This window comes from Mixophyes fleayi, chromosome 4, assembly GCF_038048845.1.
Source record: "Mixophyes fleayi isolate aMixFle1 chromosome 4, aMixFle1.hap1, whole genome shotgun sequence".
NCBI classification, from domain to species: Eukaryota; Metazoa; Chordata; class Amphibia; order Anura; family Limnodynastidae; genus Mixophyes; species Mixophyes fleayi.
The window spans coordinates 293,229,580-293,247,477 of NC_134405.1; the positions used below are offsets into that span (position 1 = coordinate 293,229,580).

General features: G+C 37.5%; 1 protein-coding gene across 3 annotated transcripts in view; it reads right to left on the reverse strand.

Moving 5' to 3' along the window:
• FNIP1 (folliculin interacting protein 1) overlaps positions 1-17,898 on the reverse strand; it is a 77,034-nt gene that overhangs the window by 10,868 nt on the left and 48,268 nt on the right. For 2 of the 3 annotated variants that reach the window (XM_075209836.1, XM_075209837.1), the window contains exons 7-13: positions 15,301-15,384; positions 13,823-13,894; positions 13,592-13,727; positions 12,676-12,877; positions 11,467-11,552; positions 5,456-5,602; positions 1,702-1,871 (exon numbers count right to left, since the gene is read on the reverse strand). In XM_075209836.1, coding sequence (XP_075065937.1) covers positions 1,702-1,871; positions 5,456-5,602; positions 11,467-11,552; positions 12,676-12,877; positions 13,592-13,727; positions 13,823-13,894; positions 15,301-15,384 — 897 coding nt within the window. The remainder of the gene's footprint in view (positions 1-1,701; positions 1,872-5,455; positions 5,603-11,466; positions 11,553-12,675; positions 12,878-13,591; positions 13,728-13,822; positions 13,895-15,300; positions 15,385-17,898) is intronic. The other variant, XM_075209838.1, reaches the window with a different exon arrangement.

A 17,898-nucleotide genomic window follows, 5' to 3' on the forward strand; every position in this document is an offset into this window, starting at 1 on the left:
AAAGTACAGTGCATATTCTCAATGCTGAGGAACGATTTCCCAAAGTCATTTCACTTATAGATACAGATTTAAAGTTTTAGTTCCTACAAAACTGCAAGTGGATTCAGTTTTGCCTTTATACTGAAAAACAAGCAGTAGATGGCAGTAAAGCTCTAGAAACCAAGAGGACTGTGCCACACCCAACACAAACTCCTGATCAGAAACTAAAATCCTTAATCCAGCTATTAACAAGGTCACAAATGAAACCTGCTTGAAAGCTCTCAATGAATATGAGAAGTATTTGTACACTAAATAATATCAGTTTGTGGACACCTATATATTAAGAAATACATAATGGGAAACTATTTGTAGTTGGGTGAAATATAACAATCTTAATAGTAAGCGTTAGCAATAGGGTATACAATAACATAAACAAAGTAAAAAGTATGGCATTTCATTTTAAACCTGCAGAGAACAGTAGATTGCCTCCATGAATGTCAGTTAAGATGCCCATTGGTGGGCACAGCAACAGATTGCATACCCACCAACTTACTAAACCATTTATCTTCAGTTACTTGACATTAAAATTTCTGCAAACTACTTAAATCGTCCTCATAATTCTGGAATTGAAGACATTTGTGAATACAAATTTCAGGCGTTTATATTTAAAACAACATTGGCAACACAGTTATTTTAAATTGGTTGTCCAACACCACCTCTCTGTGTCCTAACTCATCATCATCTATTTATATAGCGCCACTAATTCCACAGTGCTGTACAGAGAACTCATTCACATCAGTCCCTGCCCCAATGGAGCTTACAGTTTAAATTCTCTAACAAACACACACAGACTAGGGTCAACTCACTCATGAGGCGAGACTGCATCTGTTGTATGAAGTCCAATTGTAACGCTTACAAGAAGGCAGCCGCAGTGCTGAAGGATGTAATCTATACTATCAAATCCAATAGAAAATAATTCTATTCTGATTTAGAGAATCATACTAGACATATTATAGAACATTTATTAAAAACAAAACTCTCAGCAGGTAACTGTTAAAAGAAGCTATAACCCATACAAACCAGTCATTGGATTTTATTTTCAAAACTGCGCTAGAATTGTGACAAAATCGGACTGCTTGCTGTGGGAATACCACCTTTTGTGAATAGGTGCCTGTTGAACAGTTTTCATAAATATGGCCAGTTGAGTCTCCCCGTAATGTAAAGAGAAGCTTTCTGATAAAGCCACAGTCCGACTCCCGGCTTCAGGAACCAATTGGGTCAAATTGCTACTTGAGAGGGCAGGACATAAAATTGAAGACAACCCTATTAAGGCTGTTTTTGTGAACAATAAACATTGCTTAGTGCAAAATACAGACCAGTAGTTGCAGATCTAACTGCACCAAACTATTGTGGGATGTCTGCAGCTCTGTTCAATTTGACCTGTAGAAATAATTGTTTTCAATATGTGCAATTTAACCAGGTAAAGCAAATATTAGTATGGATGCCCAGTGTACAGTAATTGTGCCACTATTATAAACAAATAAATTAAAATACCTCACTAGCACCGACTCTTCCATTTTATTTCAAAAACTAAGCTGCGAAAACTTCTAGCGCAGAGGAATTCCAGGCTAAAAATGTCAACAGGGGTGACTTATCGGTCAATTAAAAATCAGAAAGTTCCACTTTTTGGAACCTTAAGTAGTTATTTTATGAACTACTCACCCAGTTGTGCCCACAGAGGGTTGTATGGGTGAGTCTTGGCCAACATGTCGACACTTTGTGATGAGTGCTTTTCAAGAAAGATCTTAATAGGTGGCTGTCCATTGGGCATAACTGTAGGAACCCACGCAAGGTGGTTTGTGAGCACAGCAGTGAGGAGAGCAGGAAGGAACCTGGAAGAACAAGACACGGAGGCTTACAATTATTTACCATTTGTCATAGTGTCTATTTATGCCAATTGTAAAAATAGATAACCTTTGTGGACTTTTATTTGTTTATTTTAAATTTAGGGGCTGGATGTGTAAAATAGATATAAAGGGGCATATTCAATTAAGCCAAATCATTGCGGATGCGCATTGTTTTTGTTATTCCAGTACCGCAACATAAAGGATTTCCCTTTTCACCCCTACGGGCTGCGAACGGAGATCCGTGGTGTCTTCGGGGCCGTTCTAGAGGCACTTTGCGCTTAATTGAATATGCCCCAAAGAGTCTATTTTCCAAACATAACCTCTACAGTACATCTAACTATGGCTCGTCCAGTGGAATCTCCATCTTCAGACGGAGGCAGGAGTATGCAGTCTTCCCGTTTATGCCTTGCCTCCACTGTTCCACAATCAGACCAATGTCAACAGTTTAAATTAACTAGATAAAAACTCAATTTATGCAAGTCTGGCCAAACTAGATCACATTGGGTTTGTGACATAGGACTGCACACCTGTCCTCTAAATACTGAGAACCGGAGTCAAGAGGTACTGTTTAGATTAACTGTAGTAAACTGCTTAAAAAAGTAAATACATTTTAGAGTACAGCTCTTTTAGACATTTGAAATGGTGAGGTAGGCAATAGTTTTTGCAGAGGCCTAAACCAAACAAAGCAGCAATATTCCTAAACCATATATTGTGTGTAATAATAAAAGTATACATATTTCTTCGAAGTATGTGCAATTAGCAGTGTTTACATATGCCATCTGTGCTTGATTATTCTTTACTCAGTGTGTATTCATTTATTTGTTTACCCTCTAGGGTAAAAACACAACTGCTTCCTAGTTTGTGGATGACGTTTATCCACGTATGTAGAGCACAATTTGTTAATATTTAAAGAGGAGACACCCCAAGGCTATATTTAGCACTACTAAGGAGAAGATTACCATTTGCAGCTATGGTGGCTGCAGCAGAGGTACAGGGAAATGTATGATGTGCAGGGCAGAGAATGTCAATAAATAGGTCAGAACACATCCGTCAGGGTAAATATGTTTACCATGTATTACACTCTAGACCAGCAAACACTGACTGATGTTATGAGAGGTTATAAGGTTTTCTACAAAACGCAAACAATCCCATGCATTTGTAATCCCTCACTTACATTTTCATGCTGTAATACCATATGGTAATCTATTGCTAGATATGGTACAGTTAGGTGAACAGCTTTTACCTATTAATGATCATTAACATAACATACCACTGCACGCAGATTATTTGCCCTGTATAAAACCCTTATGGTTTTGTCCCTTCCTCTGTGATATTCATAAGGCAAAAAAAATTCAACATATTAAACATACATATAAAACAGAGCATATTAAAATCCAGCTGTCCTATAAAAGTATATTTTGTATTTATTTATTAGTATTTAGTTTGCCTAATTTCTGTATGCAAATTAGTCTTGTCTCTCTATATTAGTCAAAAAGTGCACTACCAAAACAGGAACATGTGTACTGGTGCCGCCTACTGGTTCTTGGCTGGTCTATTCATTGAGAGGAGAGCCAAGGGTTCCAAATGGTATGGAATTTTTTGGGGCGGTCCTTGATGAGGCTTGTGATATGTTCACAATAGTAGGGGCAGTCTGCACTTTAATGACAATTTCTGTGCTGTGCAAATCACTTGGAAAATATATAAATATCATCTTCACCATTTATTTATATAGCGCCACTAATTCCGCAGCGCTGTACAGAGAACTCACTCACATCAGTCCCTGCCCCATTGGAGCTTACAGTCTAAATTCTCTAACACACACAGACAGACAGGCAGACTAGGGTCAATTTGTTAACAGCCAATTAACCTACTAGTATGTTTTTGGAGTATGGGAGGAAACCGGAGCACCCGGAGGAAACCCACTCAAACACAGGGAGAACATACAAACTCCACACAGATAAGGCCATGGTTGGGAATTGAACTCATGACCCCAGTGCTGAGAGGCAGAAGTGCTAACCACTAAGCCACCGTGCTGCCCAATATATAATATATATATATATATATATATATATATATATATATATATATATATATATATATATATATATATATATATATATATATTATTTTTTTTTTTCTGTGGCCAAATAGGTCTTCCCCACTTTCAGCACTAATAGGGTCAAGGGTGAATTAGAGCTGCATCTTCTAGTAACTAGTACAGCATTTATTATTAAATTAATTTGGTATGCATGAGTATTGCTCTGCACAGGAGACCTGATTTAGGTCTTCCATTTAACAAGGCCTTTGTACCCTGCATGGAAATCCTGTGCCTTCATTTTACAAATGCGCAAGTGCATTTAACAGACTGCGTTCATTTTGATCCTGAGACAAGGAGCCACTCTGTACGACTCCTAATCCCACCACTGGACTGCTGTCCCCAGTTGTCACCGACTACGGGGGTATGGGCCTAGCAGCATGCTACCACTATTGTAAGATGACAATTATAAATGACACCAGGGACTGAACCCCAGGCAAAAAAATTTAAATGTTCTCTTTAATTTTAAAATAACGCTTTGACCCTGGCACTATTTTTGGCTGTTTAGTCTGGACTCCTCAGGCAAGTCACAATGCTGATTAAAATACTTTGGACTTTGGGCTATTGTTTACAACGTGGCATATTTGTGAAATCATCCGTGTTGGAGTCCTTCCCATCACTAAAAATATCCCCTCATTTTTTTTTATTAGTTGCTGAAGTACAATAGCTGTGGTCAGATGCTTACTTTTATCACATGCTACAACACACGTGCAAGTCTGTAAACTATTTTATTGCAAGTTATACAGATGAATATGGGCTATAATCTTAATATATGCTTTGGTATGTATATGTTTGTACTTGTTTTGTGTGTTTGCAATACAGACAAAAAGTAACACAACAAATACTGTTTAATCTTCAAACAGTGGATACAGCCATATTGCAGACTAAACCAATAATCAAAAGAATGCAATCAATCAATTGAACAGTAAGACTGCAATCTCGTGAATATCCCCTTTTTATAACCAGGAGTCATTTTAAAATTGACAATGTCTAAACATTCTGGCATGACTGTTGCAAGTACTATTTTTCCTACCCTTCCTCAACCAAATGCTTAAGAGATAAAAGCAAGGGTAATTTCTAGGAATGTGGGTATTAATCCATATATAATTTATACAATACGTAATGCATCAGATACAAATGTGTGTAGATTAACATACTTGCCAACTCTCCAGGAATTTCCAGGAGATGCCTGAATTTCGGGTAGGTCTGCTGGACTTCCGGGAGAGTAGGCAATTCTCCCGCATCCACCACTTCCTACTGGAGTGGGGGCGAGATGGGGTCTCCATGATGCGATTTGTCATGAATCGCATCCTTTTGGCCCTACAGAATTGCATTGAGGGGCTGGGGCCAAAATTACACGATATGCTGCAGGCCATCCCCTTCCACACTTGTGCTTCACGTCCCCTGCGGAACTCTCGTAGGGGACAATAAAATGTTGGCAAGTATGACTTTAATAAGGAATGAGAAAAATTACTGGTTTTTTGACGTATATTCCATCAGGAATGCAAACTCCTTCATAAAGCGTTGGCAAAGGTGATTTTTCTCCGGTGACCCAGACATCATAGTTAGCCAAACGGGTTCGGATATTCTGGGCATGGTGTACAGGTTACAGATTGTTGTCCTAGATATCAAAAAAAAGAAATTTAGAATTGAGGTACAAGGTCTACTTCTTTCAATATTTAGAAAAAGTTTGACATGTCAAGGCACTGTAACATGATAAATAATAGCACAAAAACATCCTAATAATTATAGTGGGACATAATTTAGGAGTAATATAAACTATTAATAAAAAAGTCAAGTACACACAGTGCCACAAATTAAAAACCAAAAGAAAAAGTAACATAAAAAACACAAAAACAAAACATAACAGCAACCAATGTGTGAACCTCTCTAACATCTCCTCTACAGAAGATGTTAGAGATATTCTGTTTACTTTGTTGAACAGACATGAAAGATATAACATGTGCCACATCACCCAAAATCATAGTTAGTTGTCAATAACATTTTATTCTGCCATTATGTTAAATAAAGCAGACATGATTCATGTACAATAGAAACACTTCTTGGTGTTTTGGGTGTAAGACATTGGCAGTCCATGTGTAAATGAAACAAAGTGCTTAGGTTATCGGATAGTTTGTGTACAATAATATGTCTCACTCTCATAATAGCATTGTACATATCTGGATAATCAGTGTGCAAATCCTGCCACTTTTACTTAATACTTTGCTTGAAATTTACAAACACCTATTTACGTCTCCAGGAGGAAATGTTTACATTCTATTACCCATGGATGTGACACAAATCAGCACTTTGCTGATTTGTGTCATATCCATGGGAAATAGGAAGCCAAAATGGTAGAGCAGAGTTGTTAATAAAAGTTGCAGGAGTATGTGTTCAGGCCAATAAATAGGAATTCTGAAAGTGGTAACCCCTTTAGTGGATCTTTACAGACAGAGAAAATACAAGTGTGCATATATGCAGTGGGAGGAAATATAGAAGTTCTGAGAACTTCCGGGTCTGTTTCCAAGTAAGAGAGTAATTACGGTAATACAGTGCTCAGGCATTCATATTTACTGCATATGAAAAGGACTCATCTCCACAGAACAAACATGCAGTTACAAATTACTTTGCAATGCAACATAATCCAAAACCATCAAAAGTCTCAACTGTTATTTTGCAGTGCTATGCAAAGAGGCAAACGAATACTGTCCTAATGTAACTATTATTGTGAGCTGCAAAACAAGAGCTAAGAGATTCAAGTACAAACAAGAGCTGAAACAGCGGATAGACAGGAGTGGTTCTTATTCTTAATTCAGCAATTCATAATGTGAAACTTACTTTTACATTAGCAATTTTTATGCTTGCAGTATACTTTTATCAAGTAACTACTACTACAGTGCTTGTGACATTAAACTTGAATTAAAATAAAAAATAAAGTAAAATTGAATTAAAAAAAATATATATGTTTTTTTCCCTTTCACATATAGTAAATCAAGCAACAACAACAAACTAAAAACAATGTCAATCCTCTTTCTCTGACTGTACACTGTAAAATAAAAATAAACATTTTATAGTCAAAAGTTTAATGCGTTCTTCTGAAATAAACCAACTGCATTTAAAGCTCATCTTTCTGAAAGGTATTAAAATGTGTTTGCACAGAGCAGATAGACTGAGTCTTGTGATACATTATTTACTATTCTGGTAACCCTGGCTGAATCTGCTGCTGATAGTGTTTCCTCCAAGACAGATCGGATTTTGCTGGCTGCCCTCCAACAGACATGTGACTGCAATAAAGGGAACCCTCCATACCAGAAATGAGTGTATTAATGGCTCGCGGACCAAGGGCAGGGCACAGACACTACGTGTACACATGCTTACACCCTGTTCCCCTCGGCTTTTTTTTTTTTCTTTTAACTCCTTAAACCACTTAGTCAATGTTGGGTCACTTATGATAAAATAATATATTATAGTTCATTCTCTCTGAGAAAATACGTGATTTATTCTGAGAAACGTGATGCTATTAACATGGAACTTTAATTCTTACAGCTTTAAGAATTTAGAAAACACTGCAGTTAAAATGTAACCATTTTTTTAGCAGACAAAGTAATAGAAAATTTATATCCAAATGCATGGATCACTTTTTTTTTTTTTTAAGGGCTTTGATAGATAAAGAAATAAACAGATAGTGGGCGCTTGATATAACATTAAAACACATTTATTTAACACAAATAAAAACATATAAATAAAAATAACATATATAGGTATATGAATATCTTTGGCCTATTCATATACCTATATAGGTTATTTTTATTTATATGTTTTTATTTGTGTTAAATAAATGTGTTTTAATGTTATATCAAGCACCCACTATATGTTTATTTATTTATTCTCAAATCATTGTAGGTTAGATGCCTATAAGTGGTGCAGCGGATATATACATTTTTTAGGTCTAACTAGTGCCTATTTATCTATTTATATTTGTTTGATAGATAAAAGGTAAATAAAAAATATTGGTTTGTCCATTATGTTGGAGCTTGGAAATAGTGTTACAGGAAATATCTTTCGAGTTTATGTACTTAGAGCACTTTAATATATTTTGCCCTCAGAATATTTCAAGGAAGCAATGGGTGTTAAGGAGAATGTTCATAATTTTAAAATATGTAGAACTGAATCTGACCACTATATCAATAGAGAAATGGCTATCTGTATTTGATGTTGCTGATGCATCGGTTTAGTATGTTGGGATCCAATAGTCTCAGACACCCACAGGCAAAGTCGTAACTTAGAATTCTAGTGCCTGGGGCGAAAAAGACAATTGCCGCCCCTGTAGCCCTCAATTTTAACCAAATGAACCTAAAATATTCATAAATTGTGCCCCCCTTCAGCGTTGCGCCCTGGGCGGCCGCCCCTGTTGCACAGCCCTAGTTACGGCCCTGCCCACAGGCTATGATATAGAGACTAAGTAAAATACTATATTACAGAGGAGGCAGACCATAACAAAACATTCCCATGGTGTAAACAATGAAAGTCCGCTACCTTCACACACACACTTGTGAGGTGGGGGGGCTGTGACAGGGCAACTGCCCTGGAGAGAGTATAGAGCAATTATGCGGGATGACTCATTACATCGTTATACAACACTGGCTGTTTTTATTTTCCTATGCGCTCTCATGAGCAAAAGGTGCACAGGAAAACTCATAGTGCCCACTGCACTTACATGCACTGGACATTATGTAAACAGCCAGCTCTCAACACTGACTGGGTTTCTTTTAAGAAATCAAAATGAACCCAACAAATGCTATCATACAATAAATGTAAATAAATAAAAGGTCACATAATCAAATATACTGTAATGACACTTCCTTTGTGCAATCCTGTCTAGACTACATTCCACATACATTAACAGACATCTGACACACATGGTATAGTATGTGTGACGAGTAAGGAATATATAAACTATTTGTATTAGCCTTTTCTTTAATGCACAGGTGTTGACACAGCAATCCAATGCTTTAAATAGCAAGGCAAGTACATTTTAAGTATGCATCTGATTATTTCTTAATGGTCCTTGTACAAATATTTGTCTCCTTTTAAAAATCTCTCTAGAGGTTTCAAAATATGGCTGCCAGTTACACAGGCTCACAGCATGTCGTGATGGCAGAGGAGGGTGGATTATACAGGACACAGAGCAGACAAAGCTCTGAGGGACATTCCAAAGCTTCTCTGCTCATTACATCATGTGCTATGAGACTGTGGTAGCCATGTCATAGCAGAATTATATATATCATTAATAGCAGCCTGAAGAAACAAACCAAGGAAAAATGGTGAATACCAACATGCTTCTTATAGTCTGCCCAGTGATTTATGGTAAAAAAAAAAACAAAAAAAAAAACCAGACCTCATTTTTTCATGGGATTGTTGCTTTAAGTACCATTATATCCAAAACTTCAGTTTTGATTTAAAAAAAAAAAAAAACATCCTCCATACCTCAAGTATATCTATGTAGATTTTTCATTCATGTTTTTTTCCTGCAATTTGCTGTTTGAGCAGGGATTCGTAACCAACAAAATCAATTATGTTTATTGAATAATGTAAATGGGAGTTGTAACTTATAGAATATGGTTCTTCGTAAGTCATTAAATACTGTCCACAATGTCACACTGTGACCACCGTGATACCCTTTACAAGAGAACTCTGTCTATGGGCAGTAGTATGGAAAACAAAGCTTCTCAGAACAATGACAATGAACAGTAATACACTGCTTGTCCGGTGAAATCATGGAGGGGATCTGAGGTTATTGGCTGCCTATTTGCCAGATCCTTAAAGCTCTCTGTCTGCATATACCTCGTGAGGAGCAGTACTCAATTCCAGATCAACACCACATGGTGTGTTTACTGGTGAGGTAAGAACTAGAATCAGGCTCCCTCCCATTTCCTCTCGTAGCGTAAATCAGAGGTCGTCTCCTTAATTTCATGTAGAAAGCCAACCAAAAATCAGATCTCATGCGATTACACCTTTGCCGATGTTCATAACTGAAACTAGTTTAAATTTAGACACAGATTATGGACACAGAACCCTGAGCCTGGCACTTGCCAGCACATCAGATTGCACATTTAAGCAGTTGTACACCTGCTATGCACATTTTGTATATAGTCAGACTTGGGCCTGAAGTTTATAAACCAACTAGATATAGCAACTTTATTTTGCTATATTGTAAACTACAGCTACATCACATTTTTCACAAAGTACAAAATAAACTTCAAGAGTTGGTTGTCCTTGCATTTTAGAAGAAACTGATCCTTAGTGAAAATATAGCATATATAACAATATAAGATCACACACATGTAATGGTTTCCATAATGTGACATATGGCCATGTTTATAGTTCAGTATATTCATTTTAACCATCTCACACTACGTGTAAACTAAGCGTGCTGGACATATGACCCCTGCTATTTGAAGGAAAAAGACACTTAAAAGGACAAGACCACATCTTACCTATTCCTAACATGATCCCACCTAAAGTCCAGAGGTGTCATGAGCTGACCACTCACTGAACGGTCAAGCCCAGGGAGAACGAATAGTCCATGCCTTGCCTAGTGAACTCAAATAGAGGAGCCTCTATTGAGGCCCATTCATGGTCTCTCCCTTCTCCCAAACTAAAAGGTCACTGAGTGATCAGTAGCGATGTCTTTCTTTAAGGAGGGCTCCCATGGACAGGAACACCAGTAATTGCAAAATCTTGAGAGTAGGTAAGACTTGGCGAAAAGTTGACATATGCATTAAATATTGAATTTGGTTGCTCGCATTAATATATAGAAAACAGTCATTGTTATATTTCGTGTAATAAGAGGTTCAGAGGTAAAGCTCGAAATGAAATCTGTGACCCACTGTACCCTCTGCATCCTATTAAATAAAGTGAAAGGTTACAATTTATTTTCTAGTCATACAACTATATTAAAACATCTCAATGTTTATAACTTATTCTTCCTTACGTTTTCTAACAAAAAGATAAAAAAAACAAAAAAACAAGGAACATCTTATTTTGTGAGCTTTGCAGAAAAAAAAAAAAAAAACTGCTCAAGTGGATCTTCACAGGAGGAAAAACTATTCAACATCACATGTCTTGTGACCGAGTAGTAAAATCTTGTGACTTAGCCAAGTGCTGATCGTTGTTACTTTAAAGTATAAACACAGTGGGGGGAAAAAAAAGAAAAAAAAAAAAAAGAATAAAAGGTTCAGCGGTTTCCCAAAGGGTCAAATGGTTTTGTTTTTTTGCTTATTGCATTAAAACAAGTTATTCATCTCACTTTTGTTGGATAGAACAGGCAGACCTCAGAGCCAGAGAGACAATACAATTGAATTTCTACCCACAATGCTGGACTTTCTACACTGCATTGAGACTGTGCTGCCCCCTTATCGCTCCTTAATGGTGAAACATGCGAAGAAGTGACAAGCAAGAAAATACATGTAAATATGCACTTACCGAAACTCATTCAGGGCCTCCACAATTTTGCTGTAAGCTAAACTTCTCTGGTTGGTATCTGCTGATCTACGGCTCATTTTCATCGCCTATAATATTAAAAGCATTTAAGGGAGGATATAAAGAAAGCATCATAGAGCTCATCTTTGGGGATAACTATGGGTGGCACTAGACCTGTCAGATCCTTGGTAAAGGGGAGTATCATTTCACCAGGCAATATTGACAGACCAAATATTTAAGAAAAAAAAAAAAAAAAAAAAGTGCTCATTGGATACAGAGAACACATTTCCTTATTAAAAGAAAAACAATGGCTCCCTCTGCCCCATCCTCTGGTCGCTGTCATTGGATTTAAAGCGAGTGGTGCAAACATATTTACCCTTCTCAGTTCAAACCAAATCATGTCACTTGTTGCTTGTGATGCAGCGGAATGCACTGGTCATAGTCATAGAGTTTAGTACATAGAGTTCAGGAGTGGTAAGCGTTGTAAATTGTTATTTTAAACCATACCCTCTTTGGGTATTTTAGAAGCCATTTGGAGTTTGCCGCTTTCTTTTCCACAGAAAAGGTCAGTCAACAAGTACAACTTTACTCCATGTGACAGCAGGATTATAAAGCAGTTATCTTATAGTCACAAGCCTCTTGGATGGGTTATATTACTTCATTTTTAACATGGCAATATCAGTCAACACAGATCAAAAACAGGACACAGCTGACAGAAACACATCGTTAAGAGTAAAAGTGGAGACCGGTAGTTTTTAAGAGAAGCGATGGAAAAAAATAAAAAACTTTATTTTGTTTTCTTACATTTTTAGTACAAACTGCTGTTACTGATTTGTAGCATTGTATCTATCTATATCTAACACAAATATGATCAATGGACCTGGCCATTCCAGCCAACTTTACATGGATAAAGGCATCATGGAGTTCTTTCCGAAACAAAATTACCGTAGACACAGAGGTTACTATTTGGTGGGAAAAAAACCACCTGTTTATTGTGGAGTGTGGACTTGGAAAGTGATTTATCACCAAAAGGATGCCACAGAAAGGCAGAACCCTTCACTGAAGTGATACAACTCTACTATCATTTTCACATGTAGAAATGAGTAATTGCATATTCTCCACTTAGCAGTACAAAACAAAACTTATTTGAGTGCAGAAAGTCTGGCAATGCAATGATTCTGGTTGCACTTTATAAGCAAAAAGTCACGTTACCTGCTCGATGGCGCTTTTCAGCTTGTTCATGTGACTCTCAAAAAGAGGAAAGTGAGAAAAGAAGAACTCGTGGAACTTGTTGGTTGCTTCTTCGTCCTTGGATAGGGAGAAAATGACACCAATGGCAATCTTCTTTTTCCGGGCAACACCCAGGTTGGGCCCACAGCCTTCATCAGACATATTAAAGCTTTCCTCTATAGACCTAGAAAAAAAGAAAATGATAATTACACACTCTAAAAGGAATACTAAAACCATTATAGTCATTTTACTTTAAGACCAGAAGGTACATAGTGCAGCCATGGAGTTTAAAATGACTGGTCAACAAAAACTATTTGCTTTCAATTTCACAACCAAGTCAATATAAACATCTTCAGTTTGGCAGGTATGAGATAGGTGTTGTGAATGTTACAGGATACATTTTCATATAGGTTCAGTTTCTATTTAGTACAACCTATTAATGTCTGTAGCAGAAAAAATATCCCTTCTCCTGCCAGTATGTCCAGGAGAGGGACAGACGAAGACGTATGGAGCAGCCCTCTCTGTGCTTCACATACAGCAGAGAAACCGCAGTGACCACGATCACCATACTGGCTGGACTGTTAAACAGCCTCACTGACATAGGAATTGCCAGAGCCGCAGAGTTTACTACTGGGATATCTTTTTTTTTTTTTTGCTAGAGGCTTTTTTTAACCTATACCTAACAAAAGAGGACGTATCACAGCAGCAATAAAGTAGAAGTTGTTCTGGAAATCAATACCATATCTCAACAAAGCTTAAGGCATTTCTAAGGCACTTCCTATTGTACCCTCTGTCATACCCATGAAAGTATAGACACCTTTAACAAAAAGTCCATGAACATTCTGCATACAAGAGAAAGGGTTTCACCTCGCACAAGAAGCAAAAACATTTATCTCACCATCGGGGGAAGACTCCATTCTCCAAACTGGTGGTTTGGCTACGACGCCAGCGTCGCTGGTAGCTGCTGGCACAGCTACTATTGAGTGATGAGCTTGGGGAAGGAAATGGAGTGATGAGGAGACTGCTGAGAGAAGCTGCAGATAATGAGAGAAAAATCCAGAGCTCAGTGAAAGAAACAGACAAAGCCCCAAAAATCCAATGAAATAAATAAAAATAGAAGCGACCTTACCAGATCTTGCTATGCCACTATCTCGGTCATCATTAAAGCCTCGGCCTGGCATATCCATCGGGTTGCTATGAACTGTAAAAGAATTCAAATTGGATTAGTATTTAAAGCAACCATTGAACTTATGGTGTTCACCAAGAAAATAATCAGTCTCAACTTCTCTTAAAAATGAATAAAGTGAATACAAAACTTGAAGACACCGCCTGAGTGAGATTTGGGTAACCAAGTGACATTATCATGCAAACCCATCACCAAATGCCACAGCTCAGCTGAACAATCCTGTACATTCCTTCACGTATGTAGATTACAAAATCAACTGCATCAATACTAACGGAATTCACATGCAAAATACTTGTAAGACATGAGCAGTACTTTTTTTAATAAGAAAAAACCCTTCTAATATACGCATTGTTCACGATTATATTGTTAGTATGAGACACCGGGACATGTAAATTATTTTCTTAAGCAAAAGAACATGCGCAATGGAGACACAGGACAATATCCTGAAAACAATGTTACCAGTATAACGATACAGTCATAGCGTAATCAATTCAGTTTTAGGGGCATAATCACAGCATATGTGTTATATAAAATTACAAAAAGACAGAAATCTATTTTTGTTTCAGGGAATTTGAAATTCCCTCGGGCTTTGTATACAAAAAATGTTGGGACTTTTTGTGGTCATTTAGCCATGAAACTCCTTTGATGAACAACTTTTTTACTGTAACGTAACCCTCATGTTTCACAATCCACCCCAAAATAATTGTGTTATATATTTTACGTTAATTGTGAAACAGTGGCACAAAAAATACCATGTGTAGTTTTCATGGAAGAGGAAGATATATATATGTATGATCGAATAGTCTAAAAAAACAATAAATAAATAAACCAAAACTGAAGTTCAGCCAAGCTTTCACACAAAATGACAGGTCATGTGCTCGTGTGGAAAATATCAACATTTCAAAGTTAAGTGAGGCATGCAAAGGTGTATTGACAAGAGAGGCAATTAGCTGTGGAAACAAGGTTTTCTATTCTATCCTTACACATAGATTGGGTTTGGAGTTTCAGGAGTGAGCAGCAGTTAAAAGTAGTATTGTAAAAACCTCCAAACTGCATGACTTTCAAGAACTCAATATACAACAAAAAAAAAAAAAAATCTTTATAGTTTTAAATTTTGCTCTAAAGTTTAAAACGGACGGTATTCCTGGTGGAATTCCAAGAATAGTTGTGGTTGTACCTCAACTAAATTAAATGGGAGTTTCTTCCAATGCTCCCATAACTAGAGCTGAATTTGTTAGAACAACAAAATAATCCTTAGGGATTAAGCATCAGTCTCTCACAATAACGCCACAATTTCAGGTGGGGTCCTTTCTGGATCTCTTTGGATAGCAATTTTTTCTATTCCTTATTTCCACAGTGGAACCCAAAACCGAACATGCACGGAGACACACAGGCTACACCTCACACAGCAAGCAGCACACCTGCAAAGAAAGAAGCACTCCGGATGAGGCGGAGCGGGCCCTGCTCAGAGAACGCCCGCCTAGGGCTGCAGAGCTGAGACAGACCTACATGGTGAAATGCAGAATACATATGGAAGAGAATACAGTTAAACAGGGAAGTGCATTGGCTTGGAGAAGAAAGAAGTCACAGGGGGGAAAAAAAAAAGAAGATGGTCAGTCTACCAAATTAACATGGAAGTGACCACAAATCTTTCTGCTACTACTATATTACATATGTTTTCTTATTTTAGAATATGCAACATGGATGCAATCTATCAAGTTTCCCAACCAGACCTGTGACATCTGAAACCTTACCAAGTCACTACTGTATACACCAGACCTTTTCTAAATATTCAGATGCCATAGGGTGACATATCAATAGGCACATGCCAGGAGCATTAATTTATAACATTTACAATGCCCACATTATGAAAACTTTAAACAGCGGGTTTGAAAAGTGGAGATGTTGCCTATAGCAACCAGATTCTAGTTATCATTAAGTACATTCTACAAAATGACAGCTAGAATCTGATTGGTTGCTATAGGCAACATCTTCACTTTTCAAACCCGCCGCTTGATAAATTTACCCCCTAGTCTATAAACTCAACAATGTAATATGCCAATATAACTATACTCTGTGTTCACTTTATCAATGTTTAGCTGTAGCCTCTACAAGCTCTGAATAAAGACAGACTATGACGATTCACTTATTAAACACAAGTTAAACGGTGTACAAAACTACATTTCTACATTTTGAATAAAGCTGCAATGAATAGTCTTGTGTATATGTTGCCAGCAGCTGCTATAGAACTATGCCCATGTTGTGCTCACTTGCATGTAATTACATTATTACTTCAATTATGCAACTGACCAACCTAGACACCAAGTTAGAGCATAACTTAAGTATTTTACTTTATATATAGAAAAGTTGGCTGAAAGAGAGCAACACAATAAAGCACATAGATATATGATGTATTGACCTGGATATAAGAGTATATGGTACATTGGTAAGTTTATAAAATGAATGGGCCAGATTCATCAAGGAACGCAAAATTAACGTAATTGTGTGTTTTTTTAAACGCACATATGAATCGGGCATACGCATAAAAGTCATAAAAGAACGCACGAAAAAACAAACAAAAACAACTATTCAATGAATGTCACAGGTTAATAATGTAGTCATTAACTGACAAAACACTAAAAAATAAAGGTTTCTCTCACCATAAAACACATTAGGAGGTTATTAATGTCACTGTACATAAAATGCATTTTCACAATTGCTCCTGATCACAAACATGGTCTAACATGCATACGCATTCGTCATCAGCAGTAATCGGTACCGACACCAGACCTGTAGCTGATGCAACTGATACGACTGAAAGTCACGTAGCTATGAGATGTCCAAAGCTTTAATCAGACACTGCTGAGTGCAGTCTACGTGCATACGCCCATTCCCCTCCCAATTCCGCACCCCTGAAATCAAGGGCTGCAGTAAGGGTCCTTTGCGCTCGAAAATGAATAAGATGTTGCTACGCTCTCCGGCATTTCTGGGCATGCGCAGATTGATTTCACGCAAAAGACGCCACGTATCGCCCATTTACGTTTCTTAATGAATCGGGACCAAAACGTGTAAAGCAATAATTTCAAAATAACTGATTTTCTTGTAATAGTTGATTCTCTTATAATCTGGTACATACAAAAAACATGACAGTTATTACCACAGATATTAAAAAAACAGATCTGGAATAGAAGGGATAGAATAATGAACAATATAACTTATTCCTGAATTAAATATAGAGGTTCTAGAGCAAAACTATTCCAGTAGACCCATTTTATTATAGGCTGCACAACTCGGATTTGTGTGAGGTTATAACAGGAGATGGCTGGATGTTGGACAGTCACATACCATACTCAACCCCTGCTGAGTGATCAACTGCTCAGACTTACCCTTACTAGGCGACTCGCAGGTAGAAACACTGCCCAGCCGACCTTTTGTTACCTAGGGTCCCAAAATCACCCCAAAACAATTCATATGCCCCGTAATGCCTCCAATGCACAACCACGGTTATTGTGGCAGTGTGTTATTATTGAGGGTGGGTTAGAGATCTTGAATGGCATAAGTATAACCACCTCAAAATCCCTGAACCCACTCTTATGTAACCCGGACGTTCCACAATCCACCCAAAAATAATATTGGGAATGTGCTGTGGAAATAAGGGATGCAAAACACCTTTACCTAAAAGTGCAACAGGCTATGCTCCTGCTTAAGAGCTAAAACTCTAGGAGTCCTGGTCCATTTACTGCATTGTGCTGCACCAAACACAGTGATGTGCTGTCATCAGACAATGGTTAGGTGATCTAAAATAAATATATGTATATACCCAGGATGTAGAACCTCTGTGCCAGACCTCACATTTGCAATTGTAAGAGTTTTGAGCCCATTCTGCCGGGCAACATATAAAAATAAATACAAAATGCTTAAAATATTAAATATAGACTAGTACACATTATCCGCCAAATCCCGCTCCCTGTGAAGGCTCTTCTCTATGCCAACAGCTTGCTCTGTTCCAGAGCTCACTG